This window comes from Carlito syrichta, unplaced genomic scaffold (genome assembly GCF_000164805.1).
Source record: "Carlito syrichta isolate Samal-C Ts95f unplaced genomic scaffold, Tarsius_syrichta-2.0.1 Scaffold103356, whole genome shotgun sequence".
NCBI lineage: Eukaryota > Metazoa > Chordata > Mammalia > Primates > Tarsiidae > Carlito > Carlito syrichta.
In genome coordinates, this window is record NW_007047452.1 from 165053 (window position 1) to 187112 (window position 22060).

General features: G+C 58.6%; 1 protein-coding gene across 1 annotated transcript; it reads right to left on the reverse strand.

The window, feature by feature from the left end:
* Window positions 1-79: 79 nt before the first annotated feature.
* PCSK9 (proprotein convertase subtilisin/kexin type 9) lies at window positions 80-19715 on the reverse strand. Its single transcript, XM_021716018.1, has 11 exons — window positions 19508-19715; window positions 17286-17409; window positions 11370-11503; window positions 11023-11164; window positions 8057-8253; window positions 6262-6445; window positions 5559-5732; window positions 4830-4978; window positions 3835-4012; window positions 1740-1921; window positions 80-311 (listed from the first exon to the last, which is right to left on the reverse strand). Exons 1-11 carry the CDS (start codon window positions 19529-19531, stop codon window positions 99-101), a joined length of 1701 nt encoding a protein of 566 aa, XP_021571693.1. The 5' UTR covers window positions 19532-19715; the 3' UTR covers window positions 80-98.
* Between the last annotated feature and the right edge of the window lie 2345 nt (window positions 19716-22060).

Genomic DNA, 22060 nt, shown 5'->3' on the forward strand with positions numbered 1-22060 from the left:
CAGATGGGAGGCAGAGGCAAAGGCAAGGCAGAGCCAATTCAAAGCCCACACAGTCCCAGCCCCCGACGCCTCCCAGGTGCCATCCTGGGACAGGGCTGTCATTGGAGCTCGTGGGAGGCCTGCTCCCGCCGGCTCCGGCAGCAGATGGCCACGGCTGCCCCGGCCTCCTCGCGAGTCCTGCCTGCGGGGCCGACGTCCTGGCTCCTCACCACACATGTGTCGTCCACAGCGTAGGCCCCCAGGACATGGGCAGCCCCGGGGAGGGCACTGCAGCCAGTCAGGGTCCAGCCCTCCTCGCAGGCCGTTGTGACCTGCCGGAGCCAGGGAGAAGCAGCAAGCACGTGTTCACAGTGTGGCCAGGCCGCATGCCCCGACTCCACTCCTGCCTCCCGACAGCCCTCTGTGCCCAGGGCCCACAGCAGAGCCCACTCGGGGCACTGCCCACGCCACCCACGGTTCCGGCCATCACTGCCCCAGTGCACAGCTCCTGCTGCACGCCGGTCTTTGGGGGCAAAAGGGGGACACCCACAGGCATCTAACAAGCCCTGCGAATCCCCCCCAGAACCGATGCCTCTCAAGCCTTCCCCACCCCGCTTAACGGCATCTCCATGGCCAGGGGCTTCATAAACCCTTGGCGCCGCCCTCCGCTCCTCACCAGGTCTGCCGCCCCCTTCGGATTCCAGCGCCTCTGCCTCTCCCGCCCTGGCCTGAGCCCGCCCCCAGGCCTGGACCCTCGCAGCCTGAGAGCTGTTCAGATCACGCTTCCCCGGCTGGACCCCTGCGTGGCCCCAGGTCACTCCTGCCTGTGGCCCTCAGACTGCCCCAACTCGACCCCCTTCACTGGCCTCCCGGCTGCTCCCAGTCCCCAGGCACAGCCCCACCTCAGGGCCTTTGCTGTGGCTTTCCCTCTGCTGGGACACGTTCCCTGCGATACTCATGGGATGTCTCTTCACCCTCTCAGTAAGGCCTCACCTGGCCTGCCTCCACCTTCCCTTCCCGCTTAACTGTTCTCCCTAGCGTCTTTTCAGCACTCTCATTTACTCATTTTGGTTTTTGTCTTACGACTCCCCCCACTAGAACAGACGCTCCCAGAGGGCAGAGCCCGACGTCTGTCGGGCCTGTACCTCTCCCCAGCACCAGGAGCAGTGCCTGGAACGCAACAGGCCCTCAGTGCATGCCAGGAGAGGATTCACGTACCATCCAGGCCACACTCAGCAAAGTCTTGGGCCTTTGAAACCCAGGCTGAGTCCATTCAGGAGTGGACTCCATGGGGCTTCCTTTTAAGAAGCTCCCTGTGGCTTTTATGCAGGAGAGCTACCCTGTGGGTCACCTCCACACCCAAATTTCTGGAAGGCCCAGCTCTCACAGCCTTGCCCTCTCAGTGGGGCCCTTCCTTGCCTCACCAGCCACTAACAGCTCCCCAGCCTTCCGCGCTCAGCCCAGGCGTCCCCTCCGGGCTGTGGCTGAGTCAGCTGTGTCCTGAGCAACCTCCAGCAGATGTGCTGGATGGATCAGTCAACACATGCCCATGCACGGTGTATCTCTGTGCCATATTTATGCACATTCTCTGCCAAGGGGAGAGGGGTGCCCAGACAGCAAACCTTATTTATGATCTGGACAGAAGCAGGACCAAACCCTGTCACACACGAACACACACACCCACCACCCACGCCACGGCAAAACCGACCACAGCGTCTCCTCCACAAAGACACAGCCACCCCCACCCCCAGCCTCCTCACCTGCTCCGCGGGGCCAGGGATCCCATGCTCCTTGACTCTGCACTCCAGACCCGGGGCGTGGCAGCAGGAAGCGTGGACGCTGGCCTCCTTATGGCCCACGCACTGGTCGGGCTGGCCTCGTGGCCTTGGCACTGGCCACCTGTGGCCGTCGAGGTCCTCTGCCTCCCAGTGGGAGCTACAGCCTGGGCAGAGGAGGGCCAGCTCAGACGTGGGAATGTCGGGGACCCTCTGTCTCCATGCCCCACCCCCAGCGGACCCTGTTCCCAAGGTGAGAACTGGGAAGTCCAGAAACAACTCAAGGTAGAAAAGAAAGGCTGGCCTGAGTGCCAGGATGCCTGGGTTCTCAGCTCTGCTGCAACTAGCTGTGTGACCTTGGGAGAGCCACTCAGCCTCTCTGAGCCTTAGTTTCTCAAGGAAGACATTGTCCTTCTCCACCTAGAGATGGAGGCCACGAGACAGGGGCTGTAAGGTCTAAGTTGCTCCGACTGCCCCAGATGCCTCCCCATTGGCCACCAGGCAGATATTCAGAGCAGAGTTTGGGGTCTTTCTGGGGCATCTGGGTGCTCCCCCCATGGGCTTGGTAGTGCAGTGGCACAATCACGGCTCACCACAGTCTCGAAATGCTGGGTTCAGGCAACCCTTCTGCCTCAGCCTTCCAAGGTGCTCACCACCATGCCCGGCTGATTTTTTGATTTATTGTAGAGATGAGATCTCGCCAAGTTGCCCAGGCTGGTCTCGAACCCCTGGGCTCAGGCAATCCTCTTGGCTCCGCCTCCCAAAATGCTGGGATTAACAGGTGTGAGCCACCGTGCCTGGCTGATTCTATGACTTCTAACAGTCACGTGCCCTCGAGCTTACCTACTGGTGCTCGCCAAAGGGAGCGTGACTGGAACTTCCCTCCAAGCCAGGACCACGACGGAAGCATGGCCCGTGGCACTCAGGGCCTATGAGGGCCTCTCCCGCCGACAAGAGCACCAGCCACTGACTGCGCTCACCTTTCCCCTGCAAACCCATCCCTAAAACCAGCTTGCTCTTCCTAGAGCTAGGTCCTCACCCTCACCTTCTTGTTTTTAAACCTTCCGTGGCTCCCAGCACATACTCGGTCGAGAATCAACTCTGAGCTAGTTACTCCAGGCCAGATCCCCACCGTCTCCCCAGACGTCTCATGTTCCATCCAAACAGGATGGCTCAGCCTCCTCCCCACCTGAGAAGTCCTTCCCTTGCTTCCCCGTTTGTGTCTCCCTGCTGCCTGCCTGAGCCCATCAACAATCCACAGAACGGGTTTCTTTTCTTTTTTTGAATCGGGGTCTCATTCTGTTGCCCTGGCTGGAGTGCCGTGGCACAATCCCAGCTCACCACAGCCTCGACCTCCTGGGCTCAGGCCATCCTTCTGCCCCAGCCTCCCAAGCAAGCTGGACCTACAGGCGTGCACCACCAGGCCCTGCTAATTTATTTTTTGTAGAGATGAGGTCTCCCTTTGTGGCCCAGGCTAGTCTCGAAATCCTGGGCTCAAGCAATACTCCTGCCTCAGACTCCCAAAGTGCTGGGATTACAGGCAGAAGTCGCTGTGCCCAGCCAAGACTAGATTTCAAAGCAACCGCTGACAGCAGTAATGACAGCTAGAATTTCTACTGTCCCAGCACTAAGATGAGTGCTTAGCCCTGTACCGTTGAGAAAACCGAGGCACAGAGATGTTACGTAACTTGCCCAGGTCACACAGCAGAGTGGAATTCAAAGCGAGGCCCACCCCGCTTTCAGACCCGGCCTGGGCACCTCTGTCCAGAACATTCTCTCCTGCCTTGGACTAAGCACCCACCATGCTCCAGGCCAGGGTATTCGATGTGACCCACCTCCTCAAAACCCAGGGAAAAAGGTACTCTCCCCTGGTCTCTTCTTCGGAGGAGGAAGCTAAGATAAGGAAGGGTAAAGTTGCCTGTTCAGGGTCACACGACATGGAAGGGGCAGAACTGGGCTGTGAAGTGGGAAGTCGGGCTCAGGTCAGACAGATCACACTCTCGAGGACCAAACCTGGCATGCGGGGTGCCTGAGAAGACAGGGACTCCTCCTCACCTCAGGGCGGGACCCAGCCTCCTACCTGTGAGGACGTGGCCCTGCTGGTGGCAGTGGACGCGGGGCTCTGTGCCGACCCCGGCTCGCGGCGCTGTGTGGACGCTGCAACTGGCCTGGGGGAGTAGGCAGCACCGGGCAACGGCATAGACACCCTCACCCCCAAACGCGTTGTGGGCCAGGCAGACCCGCCTGCCCCCTTGCACCTAAGAGCCAAAGGTGACAGCAGGAACCAAACTTAGAATGCGCGTGAGAAACACAGACGGGGCTGGACACTGGGCCCAAGCCCCCTGAGCCCTCATCAATGTCCCTGCCCGGGACAGCCAGCTCCTGCTCCCACCTCGTTGGGGACAAGGCTCTCACTCCTGCCCAAAGCAGACTGTTCTGCTGATGGGCAGCTGTGTATTCTCAAAAGATCTTCCAGACACTGAGAGCACCTTCCAGATGGAGATGCAGGGGACTAAGTTAAGACCGGAGCAGGACCCGCCGGCTCTGTTCCAGCCCTGCAGCCTCTTGAAGAGCACTCAGACGCTGTCTCCCAGGCCGGAGACGCCTGCCACCCTCGCCCTCCTGGCTGGCACTGCCCTTCCACCACAATGCTGAGGCCAAGCGGCACCTGTGCACCACCCATGGCGTGAACATCCATTCCCCAATTTTGCTGGTTTGAGGCTTCTCAACTCCTGGAACCACGAAGCATCTGGGCGGAGGCCCCCGGCAGCGACGGCTGAGGACAGGGGCATCAGGTCCCACCCTCGCACTGCCCTTCCGGCTCCTGCACCCAGCGGGCCCGAGGAGATCAGCCTGCAGTTCCAGGACCCGACTGCAGGAGAGCTGCACACCCCCTGCCTCTGCTCTGAACAGCACTTTAGGCCTGCACGACGGAGCTGAAGGACTGGAAAGAGGGCTTGCTGGGGGCCCCAAGGGCTCGGGGCTGATCTGGGCCTGGAAGTGAGAGTCCTGCTTCATGCACTGACATGCACACGCATGCACACACACAAGCACGTGGCAAAGGGCTGCAGTCACCTCCATGCGCTCGCCTCGCCGCTTCCCGCTCCTGGAATAGCTGGAGCAGCCCAGTAGCTCCTCGTCCGGGGTGCAGCGGGCCACAGCTGTGGCCGTCCGCGTGGGCCCCGAGTGTGCCGACCACACTGTCCTGCAGAGCAGCTGCCCACCTGCAACAAGGCCCTGGGGTGAGGAGGGGAACCTCCAGCAGGGACCCTAGGACAATCTTTAGTTCGTGCCAGGGGAGAGGGGGGCTTAAAGAACACACTCGGCTATTCCCTAAAAACATGCTCTAGCCGGGTGTGGTGGCTCACGCCTATAATCCCAGTACTTTGGGAGGCCGAGGCAAGTGGATTGTCTGAGCCCACGGGTTCGAGACCAGCCCCGGCAACTTGGCAAGACCTTGTCTCTACAATAAAAATAAAAAATGAGCTGGGCGTGGCAGGGCACGCCTGTAGCTCCAGCTACTTGGAAGGCTGAGGCGGAAGCATCGCCTGAGCTCAGCAGGTCGAGGCTGCGGTGGCTGGGAGCGTGCCACTGCCCTCCAGCCTGGGTGACAGAGTGAGACTCCTACTCAAAAAAAAAAAAAGTTCTGAAAATGTAGCCAAGCCCCTTCAGTGCCCCATTCTCGTTTCGTCTCCTTTAAGGCGGCACAATCCTCCTCACAGGACCAGGGAGAGGGGTGACGGCCGAGGTCGCAGGGACCTCCAACGCCTAGCCTGGACCCGCCCACCCCAGTGCCCTGCTCACCTGCTCCGGGGGCACTGGGGGGGAGTGAGGCCACCAGGTTGGGGGTCAGCACCCGCTGGTCCTCGGGGAACCAGGCCTCATTGATGACATCCTTGGCAGAGAAGCGGATCAGTCTCTGCCTCAGCTCAGCCAGGGTGAGTTCCGGCTCAACGGACAGCATCATGGCTGCGATGCCTGGGGACAGGAGGGGAGGAGGGCAGTGACGAGAGAGTGGGGTGGCCTGGCCCTCCTTCCCAACCGGGGTACTCCTGCTAGCGTACACACGCAGACACATGCCTGCGTGCAGACACCACGCTGGTCCTCCCTAAGGAAAGTCACCTGAGATCCTTCGCTAAGTAGAGCAGGACATCCTACCCTCACACCTCCAGGCCTTGGTAGTGGCTGTCTTGTTTGCCAGGTGAACTCCTATTCATCCGCCAAGCTCCAGATCAAATGTCCCTCCTCCAACAGCCTTCACTGAGCCTCAGGCTGGGCAGGTGACTCCTCCAGGCTCCCTCTGAGACAGTCCCACTTGTGGTCCCTCTCTTTGTGCACCTGCCTCCCCCATCAGATTGCGTGTCCTCGGGGCACCATCAGGACCACCTCATCTCTGGTCCCCCATGCCCAGCACAGAGCCTGACACAGGAGGTCCTGACACAGACCCTGCCTGCTGAGGGGGTGGCTGTTAGATCACGACAGCCAAGATGGTGGAGCAGCGACTCACCCGCCACATGGGCGGCGGCCTGTGACGTCCCACTCTGTGACATGAAGCAGGTGCTGCAGTCGCTGGAGGCACCGATGATGTCCTCCCCTGGGGCAAATAGGTCCACACAGCGGCCAAAGTTGGTCCCCAAGGCTCCCAGGGTCACCGGCTGGTCCTGGGCATTGGTGGCCCCAACCGTGATGACCTGGAAAGGTGAGCAGGAGAGGGGCTGCCGGCATGGACTGAGGCCATGCCAGGTGAGCTGGCCAGCCCCGATCCACCCCTTCGGGTCCCATCCAAAGGTCCCTCCTGAGAGAAATCTGACTCCCCAGGCAGCACTCTGGCATCCCCTGCCTGCTCCCCTCTGGCCCAATGCCCCCCTGGGACTTGCATTCTAGCAGGAAAGACAGGCAATAAACAAACTCACTGGAAACTCTTTGGAGTATTAGGTGGCTATCAGTGCTGTGGGGAGAAACAGAGAAGGCAAGGGGGAGAAGACATGCTGGGCTTTGTCTGATTTAGGCCAGTTTAAATACAGCAGACCCTGGGTGCAACGGCTCAAGCTTGTCATCCCAGCACTTTGGGAGGCTGAGGTGAGAGGATTGCCTGTGCTCAGGGGCTCGAGATCAGTCTGGGCAACTTGGTGAGACCTCGTCTCTACAATCAATCAAAAAATAAGCTAGGCGTGGTAGCTCACACCTGTAATTCTGGCTACTTGGAAGGATGCGGTGGAAGGATCGCCTGAGTCCAGCAGGTCGAGACTGCGGTGGCCGTGAGTGTGCCACTGCACTCCAGCCTGGGCAACAGAGCGAGACTCGGACTCAAAAAATAAAAAATAAATTCCGCAGCAAAGAAGCCTCCGACGGGCCAGGGAGGCCTAGGTTATCACCATCAGGCCTGCCTGCCCCTGCCCCCCACAGCATGCACGTGGACATACACACACACACCCACGCTGGACTCGAAGGGGGGCAAGAATCCTTCCCCTCGGTGCCCCCAGTGCCTCGACAGCAGGTGTCCTGGGAGTCTGGTCAGATGAAGGACGGTCACAGCCCTGTTAGACTATCAGCTTCTCCAGGGCAGCGGCTCTGTCTCTGTTCCCTGTTCCCGCAGTCCCTCCCCCCCCACCCCCACACCAGGCACTCAGGGACACCCTAGATGTTCCTCAGATGTGTGGCACGTTCCTCAACTGCTCCCAGTCTCATTAGCCTTACTCAGGGTGTCAGACGTGGGAGGGCAGGGGCGGGTGGCTGGACAATGGGGTGGCAGGAGGACAGGTGGACAAGTTTCAAGCTGAGCCCCTGGGGCGAAAAGGGGTGGCCTGGGAGAGGGATGGGGCAGGCAGAAGGTGCCATCCTGTCAGTCCTGAAGAGCACAGGCCCTGGGGACCTGTGCTCTAGGCCCCCTGGCATGTCAGGGCCACAGCTGAGTGACACCCCATCTCCAGGCTGGTAGGCCAGAGCTCACTGGGTGGCGAGGGGTTGGGACCGTCACCGGTGCCGGGAGCGTGAGGCAGACCACTCGGTGAGATCTTCAGGGGGGAGAGTGGCCAGCAAGGATGTGGGGGTAAGGCCGCCAGGAGGGTGGGGTGGGGTTTGAGGCGACAGAGGGGTTGAGGCTACAGGGTGGGGGAACTACTGTTCAGATTCTGGGTGTGTGGAGGTTGAAGCCTACCCCTCCCCTGGCTCCCACTCTGGGGGCCTCTGCCTGCTCCTTCCAAAGCCAGGCTGGTTCCGTCTCCAGGACGCAACACATGAAGCCCACAGGGGCCCGCCTGCCTGCCCTTCCACCCTCTGGGGGCAGGGGCACCCACACCTACCTCAGGGGCCGAGGCTGGGGAGTAGAGGCAGGCATCATCCCGGAAGTTTCCGGCAGCAGCAACCAGCACCACCCCAGTCCTTGCCAGGTGCCGGCAGGCGGCGTTGAGGACCCGGCTGTACCCACCCGCCAGGGGCAGCAGCACCACCAGAGGCCCCACGGGCTGGACCAGCTGGCTTTTCCGAATGAACTCCAGGCCTGGGAGGACAAAGTCAAGGTCACCCCGGGGAGACACGCTTCCCTCCCCCAGCCCCTCCCTCAGAGCCACCATGCCACGGTTAATCTTATGGGTCAACTTGGTGCCCCGATGTCTGATCAAACAGCAGCCAAAATGCTGCTGTGACTTTTTTTGGATGTGACTAACATTTCCACCAGAAGACTGAGTAAAGCAGATTATCCTCTGGAATGTGGGTGGGCCTCGTCCGATCCCTTGAAGGCCCCAAGAGAAAAGACTGAAGTCCCCAGGGAAGAAGGAATTCTGCCTCTAGACAGCCTTTGGATTCCAGGTACAGCACCAAATTCAGGAATTTCCAGCCTGTCGGCCTGCCCTATAGATGTCAGACTTGCCAGGTCCCATAGTCACACGAGCAGTTCCTCAAAACTCACTATATATACATCCTGCTGGTTCTGTTTCTCTGGAGAAGCATATTCACAAAGACACCAGCAATAAAACCAGCCAACCCCACGCACTTCTGCATGCCAGGCTCTCTTCTGAGTATCTGGAAATAGGGACTTACAGGATCCTTACAATGACCTTATTATTGTCCCTTTCCAGGAAATAGAGGCGCCGAGAGGATGCGTAAAGACCTCAGAAGAATGCCCTCCCCTCTGCCACTGTCCAAGGCCTGGCTCAGAGGCCCCTCTGCCACGGCTAGAAGGTTTGAATCCACACAAACGTAAGGTGAGTCTTGGCCACCCACTTACCAGCTACTCGACCTCACCCTCTTTAAAATAGGTATGACTGCTCCTGGGATTGTTTTTGCTGGTTTTTTTTTTTTTAAAGATGAGGTCTTACTATGTTGCCCAGGATGGTTTCAAACTCCTAGGCTCAAGCAATCCTCCCACCACAGCCTCCCAAAGTGCCCCGATCACAGGCATGAGCCACTGCACCTGGCCTTCTGAGATTGTCTTGAGGATGAAGAGTCTCCATGCCCTGCCCCCTCCCAGCCCCCTGCCCTTGACGGTGAGGGTCCCTCTGACAGCTGCACCCTGCTTCCCCATCTTAGAGTCGAGCGCCGAGTGGTCTGCCTCACGCTCCTGGCACCAGTGACGGTCCCAACCCCTCGCCAGCCAGTGAACTCTGGCCTACCAGCCTGGAGCTGGGGTCTCACTCAGCTCTGGCCCTGACATGCCAGGGGGCCTAGAGCTGACAGGTTTTCTTCTGTCAGATGGGAGAGTGGCCCCACCAACCACTCAGAACCTTCTGGATCTGATGAAACCAGTTCAGAGAAGGAGGCGGCTTGTCCGGGGTCATATAGCTAGAGCCATGACCTCACCGGGAAAGGTGCTGGCCCTGGGCAGTGGCTTGACTTCCACTGGCCTGTCTGAGGGCTGAGAAGCCTGCTTTGTGCTCCACGGATTCTGCCCCAAGATGTCCCCAGGGGCTGTGGCCAAGGTGGGAGTTGGAATCCCTAAGAGGCAGCTGGTGAGGCCTCTCATGCCAGGGAGGGGGCAGAGGGGAACTGGGCACAGAGGTGAAGAATAACAGCCACAGTGACAGATGCCAGTTATTAAGCACCTGCTGTGTGCACATCTCCGTGCTGAGACTTGACACACAATCACCTGCTTACAGAGGAGAAAAGTGATAGGGGTGAGGAAGTGACAGTGACAGCCGAGTTCCTGCTCTGTACCAGGTAATGCACTGAGGGCTTCAATACACTGGGAGCCCAAAGAGGGGGCTTTCCCCAGGAAGTCCTCCTAAGGCCAGAGCACCAGGCCTGGGGAAGGCCTTTCAGGGAAAGAGTGGCCTCCCCTCTGCACACTGACCTTTGGGAACCGACCTGCCTGAACCCCAGGTCAGTCAATAAAGGGGTGGGCCCGGCATGAGGGGTCAGCTGTTGGGGCAGAAGGCTATTGATTCTTGCCTTTAAGTCTGAACGTCAAAACCGGTGCTCTACAGGAAAGGCTCAGGGCAGAATCCGTGGAGCACAAGACAGGCTCTGGGGCCCTCTCAGCCCTTCAAACAGGCCACTGGAAGTCAAGCCACTGCCCAGAGCCAGCACCTTCCCCAGCGAGGTCATGGCTCTAGTTGTGTGACCCTGGGCAAGTCGCCTCCCTCTCTGAACTGGTTTCATCAACTGTTTAACAGATGCCGCAAGGCCGGCCATGGGACACAGTGTACAAGGCCCTTTGCTCAATGCCTGGCCAAGGGAGGAAGTCATAGAGAAGAGCTCCCACCCGCTTCTCTGTCCTCAGGTTCCTGGGGTCCCAGAGCTCAGCTGGGCCTCACAGGAGGCCCACCAGGTGAACTGGAGGGAGTACCCTGCAAAAGTCTGGAAAAGTCCTCTGCCGGGTCTTCCACCAAGTCTGCCTGGCCAGGGTGACTGCAGGGTCATGCAAGTGAGTGAGTCCCCTGGTCTTACAGGCATGCAAGCCGAAGTTGGAGAACGTTCGCTCAGATCACCTCCAGGGTCCATCCAAATCAAAGGCAACATGACAAAAGACACAAAAACTTTAACAGATTTGAAAACGGGAGCAGTGTGGAACTGTGGAAAGGCCACTGACCCAGGGTCATGACTGTGTGACCTGCCAGGGCTACCTGAGTGACCCTCTCTGGGCCTGGGTTTCTCCATCTGCACTCCTGACCTCTGGGGGCCCTGCCGGTTCTGACACTCTGGAACTCTCTGACTCTGGGGCAGAGGCTGCCTCGGCCTCCTGGATAGAGAGATATCAGCTCTCCCTGGGCTCAGGCCGCCTCACAGGCCAGGTCCAAACAGAGAGACCGGCGCCCTCTGGGCCGTCACTCACCTATGAGGGTGCTGCTGACGGTGCCTTTCCCTTGGCAGCTGAGCACACGCAGGCTGCGCAGACTGGCGCCCTTGGCCACTCCCGCATCCCGGCCGCTGACCACCCCGGCCAGGTGGGTGCCGTGGCTGTCACACTTGCTCGCCTGCTCGAACGACACAGGGACCCCATGAGAAAGCCCACTCAACCCATCATATATCAGCAGGTGGCTCGCTGGATGGACACCTCCCTGGGACTGATGGCAGGGAGGGGACAGTGACAGCCAGGCGCCGCCAGACCAGCGGTGCCGCTGAGAGACTCTTGGATGGGGTCCCACCCATCTCAAGGACCGGGGTGAAGGGCATGCTTACCTGTCGGTGGAAGCGGGTCCCGTCCTCCTCAGGCACGCTCTCAAAGTCGGTGACTGTGACCCTGCCCTGGAGCTCCCGGTGGCCGCTCTGGATACTGGTGTCTAAGAGATACACTTCCACCAGGCTGCCCCCATCTTTCCAAGGCAGCATTTGTGGGGAGGAGAGGATGACCGTGAGGTTAATGTCATAGTTGACACACAGAGACTGCGTCTCACACCACAGGCACTGTGATCGGCGCCTTAAATATACAATCTAAAAAATTCTCACGAGGCCAGGCACAATGGCTCATGCCTATAATCCCAGCATTTGGGGAGGCAGAGGCAAGAGAACTGCCTGAGTCCAGGGGTTTCAGACCAGTCTGGGCAACTTGGCGAGACCTCATCTCTACAATAAGACAAAAAATTAGCCAGGCATGGTGGCGCACGCCCGGAGTTCCAGCTAATTGGAAGGCTGAAGTGGAAGGATCGCCTGAGTTCAGCAGGTTGAGGCTGTGGTGGCCTTGAGCATGCCAGTGAACTCCAGCCTGGGCGACAGAGTGAGACTTTGACTCATAAGCTGCGTCCTATTATACGTTGTCTCTGTTGCAGACAAGGAAAGCGGTGCACAGGGACTGTCCAAGGCCACGCGGCTGACCAACAATAGAACCAGGAAAGGAATCAAGTCACCCAGTGCCACAATCGCAATATCAATGTGAAATAAAAATGTGAACGCGCAAAACATAATAAATATAATGTCATAAAATAAAACAAGCCCCTTCCGCTGCTGTCTCCCTCTCAGGTGGACGGAGACAGAACAGGATTTGAAGAACAAAAGGCAAATACCCGTGACATCCGGCCATCTGAGCTGGCCAGCTCATTCCATGAAGAGGAAACTGAGACTTGGGGAGAAAGTGTGGGTCTGGGCCTCTTGGCTCCGAGTCCAAGCATTTTCCATCCCACAAGGTACCAGGAGGGCTCCCAGAGGCTGTTTCCACCTGATGGGAGTGACAGATGCCAAGAAAACACGGTACTGGAAGTTCATCCAGAACCTGCCCTACATGCTCGAAAGGGATCGGCGTGGATACTCGACCAAGAAGGGATGAGAGTGGCAAAAGACTGGCTGGGGCTGCCTGTGCACGACCCGGGAAGTCAGCGAGCCCGCAGATGTGGGCAGTCAGCCCTGCTGGAGGGGCAAGCAGGGAGGGCAGAAGAGCCTCAGTCCGTGGCACTCTTCTCAGACACACTCGGCCAGGCCAGCTGAAGCCCCCAGGCACCCGCGGAGATGGCCTGGCTCCATTGGTCCTATGCACTCTGCTGCTGGCTGACAGCATCTCCAGAGCAGGGTCTCAGGTGAGCTCTGTGTGGAACCAAGGGCGGCCCTGGGAGCTTGGTCAACCTCTCCCTGCAGCAGGCTCTCTGGAAATGCAACCCCCACCTCTGGGCCCCCACAGCGATCCTCTGAAAATGCTGTAGGGCAGATTCCCACTCAGGACCTATGAGGAAGTGGGGCTCAGTGCGTGTATTCACTGCCAGTGGCTGCTGGAAAAAACCACCAGGGACACAGAGGCCAAAGCTCTGGGGGCGGAGCCTGCCTCGCCCCCTCTCCCTTTCGGCAGCTGACAACATTCCTTCACTTGGGTTGCATCTCTCTCTCCCATCTGCCTCCGTCTCCACGCGGCCTCTTCCTCCTCTCAAATCCCCCTCTTTCTCTCTTGAGGACACGTCACTGGGTTGAGACCATCCAGGATGGTCTCACCTTGAGATCCTTAATGGCAGCTACAAAGTCTTTTTTCCGAGGTCACAGTCACGGGCTCTGGATGACGTGTCTGTCACTGTTTAGCTCACTATATTGGCTCAGTGGCTGCTCTGAGACCCCCACAGTAATTTCAAGCCAGGTCAGTCGCCAGGCCTGCATCCTCCCACCCAACACACAGATTGGGCCGGGCTTGATCCGGGCTGTCAGCCCCCAGCCCGTCACACACTGCCCACCTGGACCTACGGTCTCCATTCTCAGCAGGAAGCTTCGCTGTGCAGTACCCAAGAACACCTTGGTGACTCCTGTATCAAGCTAGGCAGGTACCCAGAGGTCTGTAGCCCCTCCAAGACACCGGTGAGGCAGGCAGTGTGCTAGTTTTCACTCCTTGGTGGGCACCTACCACACGCCCACTGCCACGCTGGGAAGGGGCAGGGTCGAGAGGGCTCTGAGCTCAGAACTGATGACATCTCAAAACAAGTAAGTGCTGGTCACCCTGGAGGAACCACTGGTATTGAACTGGGCTGTGGAATGTCCAAGGGGCAGACTCGCGAGGGCCAGAAAGGTGGTGCAGGGCCATTAGCCATGGCCAGGGTGCAGAGGCCAGAGCTGGCTGCTGGGGGCACCAGTGATCAGGAAGCAGCCTGGGGTTCGCCCTCAGAGACTCTGGGTCAGCAGGAGAGATGGACACATCAACTGACAGCCCAGCGGGGTAAAAACTAACCTAGAGGACAGCATGGATGCTGCTTCTGTCCCTGGGCAGAGCTCACAGAGAACACACATCTAGCCAGGAAGCTTCCGAGTCCACATGCCCGTCGTGGGTGACGAAGAAGGAAGCCAAGCTGCTGCTGTGTTAACACAGGCGTCTTTCCTAGGCTCGCTCAGGCTCGGGAGCTCCCTCTGCTCCAAGAGCTCTCCTGAGTGCACGAGTGACCACCGCGAAATCATATCCTGGGGCCTGGACAGTAGCAGCTTGAGGGTCAGGGAGGCAGCTTCCCACTTCTAAACAGAGGCAGTGCCCCAAGCTTGCCCCAAGCCACTGTCCTGATGCTGCAGGGACAGGGGATGGCCAACAGGGGCAGGTGGCCCTGCTGAGGGGCCGCTCTTGGTGAGATGGTGCCAGGGGGAGGCTCCCTGCATGGAGTGCCCGCCCACCATGGCCCCCACCGTGCCTGCCACAGCTCGAGCAAATGCACAAGCCAAAGGCAGGAAAACCCTTGGGCTTCCAGGGAGATGCCAGAAAGGGCAAGGGGTCAGCTTGGACGGGACACAGGGCCGCTGGGCCCTCTTAGAAGGTGCCTTCTGTTCTCAAAACCCCTGTGTGAAGTGGTGGCTTTTTATTGTTCCCTGTCACGGAGAGGCAAGGTGGCCTCAAGAAGAGCCATCACTTTCAGGAGCAAAGGGATCTTGGAATGACCTCATGCAGGCTCTGCAGCCTCTCGCAGGTGGGCACCCAGTACTGCTTGCATACCCTTGGAGTGGAGAGCTCACTCCCTCCCACCTGCCATGCCTGAGAAGCTCAGCCTGTAGCCAAGCTCTTCCTTCCACCTCTGTCCTGGAGGCCTCCCAGACCCAGAGACCTGCTGATCTCACCTGACTCAGGCCCTGGCCGTGACCTTCCAGCCCCTTCCACACAGGCCACATGCCTCCTGCCGCGGGACTTCTGTCCCTGTCCATTCCTCTGCTTCCATCCCTTTTGTCTGGCTAATCATATTCATGCAGGTCTTGGGCGTGAATGGCACTTCCTCCTGGAAGTCCTCCCTGATTCCTCTGCAGTCACTGGCACTACCTGTTACCCACGTGCTGTTGCCTGGACTCCTTCACAGCTCTTACCCTGACCGGAACTAATGTGCATCAAGTTGCTATTTGTGTAAGTAATGGATTAACCTTCTCGACACACTAGAAACTTTGTGGCAAGCAGAGGCCAAGTCCGTCTCATTCACCTTTGTGTTTCCAGCACCTAACATGGTGCCTGGCTCACAGTGGGTGCTCAAGATGTTATCGTTGAACAGAAGAAGAAAAAAGAGAAGGGCTAACCTCACAGCACCTCGATCCGTTCCAGGCCGAACAGAACCCTCCAAATAGCCCTCCAGGGGCAAGCTGTCTCCCTTTTGCAGGGGAATCTGAGCTTCAGAGAGGGTCAGTGACTTATCCAAGGTCACACAGCTTAAGTCCTGACTCTGGGTTTGGATGTGGCAGCCAGGTCCAGAGTCCGAGCTTGTCACCCTGTGCTGTGTGGCTGCCCACGAGTGAAGAGGCTGCTGCTGGGCCCGGCCAGCTGCCCTGTGCTTGTCTGCATGATGCCACCCTGTCCCATGCCAACCCGACAGCTCTCTTCCAGTCAAGCCCTTGACATGAGTCCAGAAGAGACCCCACGTCCCATCTCCAACACTTCCCACAGTCACCAGGGGCAAGTGAGGGGTGAAGCAATCCTGGACATCCCCATGGAGAGGGGTAAAGGGTCCCAAGTCTGCTTCTGGCCAGCAGGAGTATAATGAGCCGAACGGTGGCTGCCATAGAGATCTGCCCACATCCCGACCCTGGAGCCCACGGCTGTGACCCTATGTGGGAAAAGGGTCTTGGCAGACCTGGTTAAGGATCTCCAGATTCCTGGGGTATCCTAAATTCAAAAATGATGAGTGTCCTTGTACGAGAACGAAGATGAGAGAGGCCCCCAGAGAAGGCTGCGTGAAGACAGAGGCAGAGACGGGAGTGACACAGTCACAAGCCGGGACGCTGCAGCCACCAGAAGAGGGAAGAGGCAAGAAGGATTTCCCGTGTGAGCCCCAGGATGAGCACGGGCCTGCGGACGCTTTGATTCTGGCTTCCAGGACTGTGGGAATGAACAGTTGTTATCTGCCACTGAGTTTGTGGTGCTGTCACGGCAGCTCTAGGAAGCAAGCTTAGCACACTCCTGCTTGGTCTGGGGACTCTCTGGCCCTCTGCACAGCATTTCTCCCCATTCCAGACACTGCCAGTTCTGGGAGGTCCCTGAGGCACTGACATGGCACTCAGGGGCCCTAGGACTCCACTGGAGGGGTCCAGCCTGGGGTGGGGAGGGGCGGGCTCTTCCTGCGGAGGGCCGCCTATCCTCTCTCTACCCACAGGCTGCCCGGACCAGGCCTGCACCCCCTACCTGATCGGACCCCTCACCTCTGCCTCAGCCACCCCTGTCGCATGTGGCTCCGTGCACACCCCACCTCCACACGCTGGCCACCAGCTCTGGTCTGTCAGCAACTCAGAAGCCACCAAACCTTCCAGTTCCCAAAACACCCGAGCACCCTTCCCCCTCACTGGAGTCTCACAACAGCCTGTGAGGAAGACAGGGGCGGGGTTATTGTGTCCATTTTACAGATGAGAAAGGTGAGGCTCAGAGAGGGAAGTGGCTTGCCAAGTCCCCACGGGAACCAGTGAGAAGGGGAGGCTGAAGCCCCCCGAGATCTGAGTCCTGGCACTACGTTGCGTCATTCCTGCACTGAGCTCCAGGCCTCCTGCCGCGGGTACCATGAGCACCACACGTTCCAGCTGGAACACCCGACTGTGTCCTCAGACCAGGTGCACTTGCAGTCTTCCCTAGCTCACGACACGCCTCTGCACAACCCCGCCAGAACCCAGGCCATGTCCCTTGGCGTCTTCTCCCCCTCCTTCCCTGTCCATAGCCAGGCCACACCTGGCAGAGGGAGGTGGAAGAAACAGCCTGGAGGGGACACACGGCAGGGCGTGACCCGTGCAGGGAGCCCTGGGAACCTCACGGTGCTGGGGACAGGTAGAACCGGCAAAATGGGAGACTAGAGACAGGCGGGGCAGCCCCGTAAGGGATCCAGTGCTGTCTGCAGGGCATTGGGGTCACCGAGACCTGGGGGCCCTCTGTCCGCTGGGTTTACCCTGCCCCCAAGGTAAGTGAGGTCTGCCGGGTGTTCCAAAGGCAGAGAAGAGGCAAACAAGAACTTTTAGAAGGAGGAAGAGGGGATTCTTTAGGGATGGGAGGGGATTCTTTAGTTCTATGTGGAGCAACAGGAAGGCAGGGAGTGGGGGCCGTGAGGACAGGGACGCAACGGAACAGAGGTGATCAGTGGCGTGTGCGGCGTCCAAAGAGGCGGGGACTGTTGGCAGGGAGGAGAGGCCAGGGCGGGGGAGGTGGATTCAGCTTGGATGGTGGGCGCACAGCACCGCAAGGGGTCTTACTGGGGGGCTGGTACTCATCGGCCTGGTACCGGGCAGGGATAATCCGCTCCAGGTTCCACGGGATGCTCTGGGCAAAGACAGAGGCGTCCTCCTCGATGTACTCCACGTGGGGCAGCCTCAGGGCCTGTGGAAGCCAGAGAGGTGGGGCTCTGCCCAAGCCCTTGGGCGGGCAGCAGACATAGCCCACCCCGCCCCCACCCATCCCCACATCTCAGCCCCACATCTTAGTCCCATCAGACTCCCTCCTGGGACCCAGATGACAGACGACAGACAGGAGCTGGGGTTTCCTCGCTCGTGGGTCAGGCTGGGAGCCCAGCACACTCAGGTCTCTGCAACAGAGCCCAGCACTGCCTGCCCTGGAGGATTCCCTTCAGGAAGGATTCTGAGCTTGACATCTCAGCTAGGGAGCCAGGCCATGCCAAGGCCCTGGGCAGGCTGGACAAGGATGTCAAATGCCAGCTCAGACTCCAAGCCCGGACGATGACCTCACAGTGTCAGCCGTTCTGTTGCCCAGGTCCATTCCCTCCTTTCTCTGTCCAGAAAGGGAGACTGACTCTGCGGACAGCTGCCCCAGGCTCCCTTGTGGCGACTTCCTGTGGGGCTCAGCCAATGGGGGCCCCCGTGGGAGCTGGGAACAGGGACAGGAGTAGGTCTGCTCTACTCCTCCCTCCCTGCTGAACCCTCCGTGACTCCCTGTGGGCAGCCCCTCCCCCATCCAAATGCTGCCAGTTACCACCAGGCAAAGGGAAAACTATCCCCTTTCCTCACCCTTCAGACCTAGAGGTGCTAACAGCTTCCCACCACAGCAGGGCTCGGAGGCCTCGGTACCCCGGGACTCTCTGACCCACCCACGCCTCAGTGAGTTTCTGTTAAAAACCTCACGATCCCATTCAGCCCTTGAGTGATTGTTCCCACTATTATGCCTGGCTTACAGAGGGGTCTGAGGCTCAGAGGGGCAAAGAAATCTGCCCAGGGTTGAACACATGAGAGGGGCTGGGTGGGACTCGAACCCAGGCTGGTGTGATGCCAAAGTCAGGCTCCCGGGAGCAAATGTCTACCGCCTTCTGCCTCCTCTCCCCTGAGAGGCTGTCGTCTGTCATCTGACACCATGTGGGCACTGTCTTCACCCCTCCCCAGTCTCATGTCAGGCCACCACTGTCAGTCTCTCCTCCTGAACTGTGAGCTCGAGGGAAAGGCCCAAGGCTGCTTCATCTTTGTCTCTGCAGTATACCGTAGGCGCTTGTTAAATGTGTGAACAGACCGATGGAAGGTATTTCCTTGTTGGTCTCCCCTACTAGACTAAGGGTTCCCAAGGGCAGGAACCCTCACAATCCCTGTCAGGGCCCACAGGATTTGGCACACAGTAATTGTTCAGCCACTGGATGCCGAACCGATGAACCCATGGGACAGCAGTGCAGTGGAGCCGGGAGACCCCGCCAGTTGCATGCCGTGTGACTTGGAGCAAGACTTGTCCCACTCTGGACCTCGGCACCTGCGGGAGGCTGAGAAGCACCCCAGCCATGTGGCGAACCACTGTGAAAATGAGAACTGTGTGTCGCATCAAGTTAAAGGACAGGAAGAGGGGGTGGGGCTGGGAGGTGAGGGCAGAGGCAAAACCCAGAAGGCTTTCAGATTTGCACTTGACGCACCAGAGCCCGGGTGAGGAGAGGGGAAGCCAAAAGTCCTTGACCACCCAGTTCCCTTTCTGGCCCTCCACCAAACATGTGACATCCAGAAGGGAGAAGAGCCACCCTGTCCTAGAGAAGGGACCTTGCTCTGGATAGTGTCATCTTCAAAGAAATTTCGGACCCTCGAGCAAAATTTGTTTTGCTTTTGTAAAATGCCTCAGGCTCCGCTGAATGTCCCAGAGCCCTGTTCCTAGGGGTTCCCACAGACCCAAGCACATTAGCACGAGAATGGCTGGCAGGCAGACCCCTGGGTTTGATCCCACCTCTGCCCCTAGCTGTCTGTGTGATCCCTTCTGAACCTCAGTCTCCTCATCTTCCAGAGGACGATGGGCACACCCTGGGAGCATGGCTAGGCTTAAAGGGCATTCTCTACACAGAGCCAGTCAGTAGTCCCTGTGCTTGTACCCAGCGAGTGCTCAGCACACGCTTGCAGTCTCCTGATGTCCAGCAAAGGGCACACCAAGGACAGTCCCCAGCGTGGATGTGGCCACCCCGCCCTATCAAGAGGTGCCCCGCCCAGGGAGGGGGGCTCACCAGGCCCAACAGGTCACTGCTCATCTTCACCAGGAAGCCAGGAAAGAGGTCATGGAACACGTGCAGGACCTTGGTGAGGTAGCCCCGGCGGGCGGCCTGGGCCTGCAGGCGGCGGGCGGTGCGCTCCAGCTGCGAGCGGTGGGTCTCCTCCCTCAGCACCACCACGTAGGTGCCCGGCAGCCTCCAGGCGTCCTGAGCCAAGCAAGGAGGAATGAACGTGATAACGTGAGAAAGACCCAGCAAACCCCAAGCATGCCTAGCTCACCTCTGCTTACAAATTTGAGTAAGAACAAAACAGACCAATAGTGCCACCAACTATAAAGAGAAGGTACCACTGAGGACTGAAAAGCAAACAAAAAACCACATGTGGGCCAACCATCAGTAACAGTCTATATAGCACTTTTGAACTTGGCAGTCAGTCAAAAAAGGGAACCGTGGGTCACACTCAACAGCAGGTTCTCCTCTCCACAGGCCCAACCGAGGCCAAGTCACCCCTGGGGGCCCTGCAAAGAAGCCACCTCCTCCCCCATGCCCCGGCCAGAATAAACCACTTCCTCCCCATTCTAGCACCCCCATGACTCCCCTCCAGAGGCAGTCCAGTGGGGGAAACTCAAGAGATTGGAGCAAGGAAAATGTGGGCCTGAATGCCAACCCCAATGGCTGTGCATCCATGAGCAAGTCACTCAACCTCTCTTGAGTCTCATGCATCTCCTCTGTATTGTAGAGACCATGATACCTACGGCACAGGCCCGCAGGGAAGACCAAGAGAGATGACTGGGTGAAGCTCCCAGCCAGATGTTCCACGGACGAGAGTGAGAAAAGGCAGCACCCCTCAAACAGGAGGAAAGTCAGGGCCACTGTCTTAGTCTCCTGAACTGCTATAAAGGAACATCTAAGGCTGGGTCACTTAGGAAGAAGAGAGGTTTATCGGACTCAGGTTCTGCAGGATGTCTGAAAAGCATGGCACCAACATCTGCTTCTAGTAAGGGCCTCAAGCTGCTTCCACTCTTGGCAGAAGGTGAAGAGGGGCCGATGTGTGCAGAGATCCCATCATGAAAGCGGAAGCAAGAGGTAGGGAGAGGTGCCAGCTCTCAAAGGAGGTCATAGAGTCAGGACCACGCCAAGCCATCCATGAGGGACCCACCCCCATGACCCAGGCACCTCCCACGTGGCCACACCTCCAACACTGGGGATCAATTTTTTTTTTGAGTTGGGGTCTCTGTCGCCTAGACTGGAGTGCAGTGGCCGCTTCCAGCCACTGCAGCCTCAACCTGCTGTGCTCCGGCAAGCCTTCCGCCTCGGCCTTCCAAGTAGCTGGAACTACAGGTGCGCGCTACCATGCCCAGCTAATTTTTTTTTTTTTTTAATTGTAGAGATGAGGTCTCACCAAGTTGCCCAGGTGGGTCTCGAACCAGGGATCAAATTTCAATGTGAAATTTGGAGGAGTTCAGCAAAGCCAACAACAGCAGCCACTTTTTACAGGAGATTTGCTGTATTAGCTCTCGTCTGCTGCCACTGCTCTCAAGCAGACACACCTGCTCAAGAACCTTCAGTGGCTCCCCACAACCTGATGGATAAAGTCCAAACTCCATGTTTCTCCCCACCTCCACCTCCCTGTCCACCACTAGTTCTGGGAGCCTCGTTCTAATGCACCAGGGGTGCACATTGTCCCTCTGGGCCTCATTTTCTCATGAGTGAAATAAAAGTCTAAAATCCTATTCTGCTTGCCAGAAATATTACTATCATTCTAAATTTGATTTCCACAAAATATCCGCTGAATGAATGAATGAACGAACAAATGAACTTTAGGAGGTTCCTTTTCCAAACTCCCACCGGGGAAGCGATACCCTCAAGTGCTTGGTTCGGGCAGTTGTCCAGCCTCTGTGCACTCACCTCTCAGGATGGGGTGCTCACTACTTCCAGAACAGTTGTTTTGAGGGCAGTGCTGACTTGAAAGGAATGCCCTTCTCATCCAGACCACGACCCCACGACCTGCCTCTAGGAGGTGAACGGCTCCCGGGACCAGCAAGAGCATGCTTTGAGCTGAATAAGGGCCTGCCGCCCTGCCGCCCAGGCTTGCTGGAGCATAAGGGTGGCTGGACAGCTGGGAGCCGCACAACGTTCTCCTCTGCCCCAGGAGCTGTGGTTTGGCGCAAAGAGGGTGCCAGCCCCAGGCCACGCTGCCGCCAGGACCCTAGCTACCTCCTCCAAGTGGCCGGGTCCTGGGCTTGCATCTGAGGTCACTTGTGTGGTCAGCAGGCCTCCTTTCCCTTCGTCTCCCTATCCGCTGCCACCCAATCTTCTCAACAACCTTTCAGGAGGGCTGTCACCTCCGGAAGAACATACATGGAGGCTCAGGGCTAAGTGACTTGCCAAGCACCACGAGGACAGTGAGAGGAGCCTCAGGCCTGGCTCCAAGGGGAACCTCAGCCAAGCCCAGCCCGGGACAGGCCTGGCGGGAGAGAAACAGCGACAGACGCATCCCCAGCCTGAGGGCCAGGTGCTCGGGAGAAACGCGCCCCGCCCACCCTCCGGCCGGGACACCCTGCGCAC

What these genes read in the sequence shown, in the direction of transcription:
- PCSK9 (XM_021716018.1), bottom strand. Translation starts at nt 19,531, where the DNA reads ATGAGCAGTGACCTGTTGGGCCTG. An exon ending in GGCCGCCGCCCATGTGGCGG is followed by an intron (nt 5,733 to 6,261) that starts GTGAGTCGCTGC and finishes TCCTGTCCCCAG; the next exon opens with GCATCGCAGCCATGATGCTG. An exon ending in GCAGGGCCACGTCCTCACAG is followed by an intron (nt 1,922 to 3,834) that starts GTAGGAGGCTGG and finishes TCCTCTGCCCAG; the next exon opens with GCTGTAGCTCCCACTGGGAG.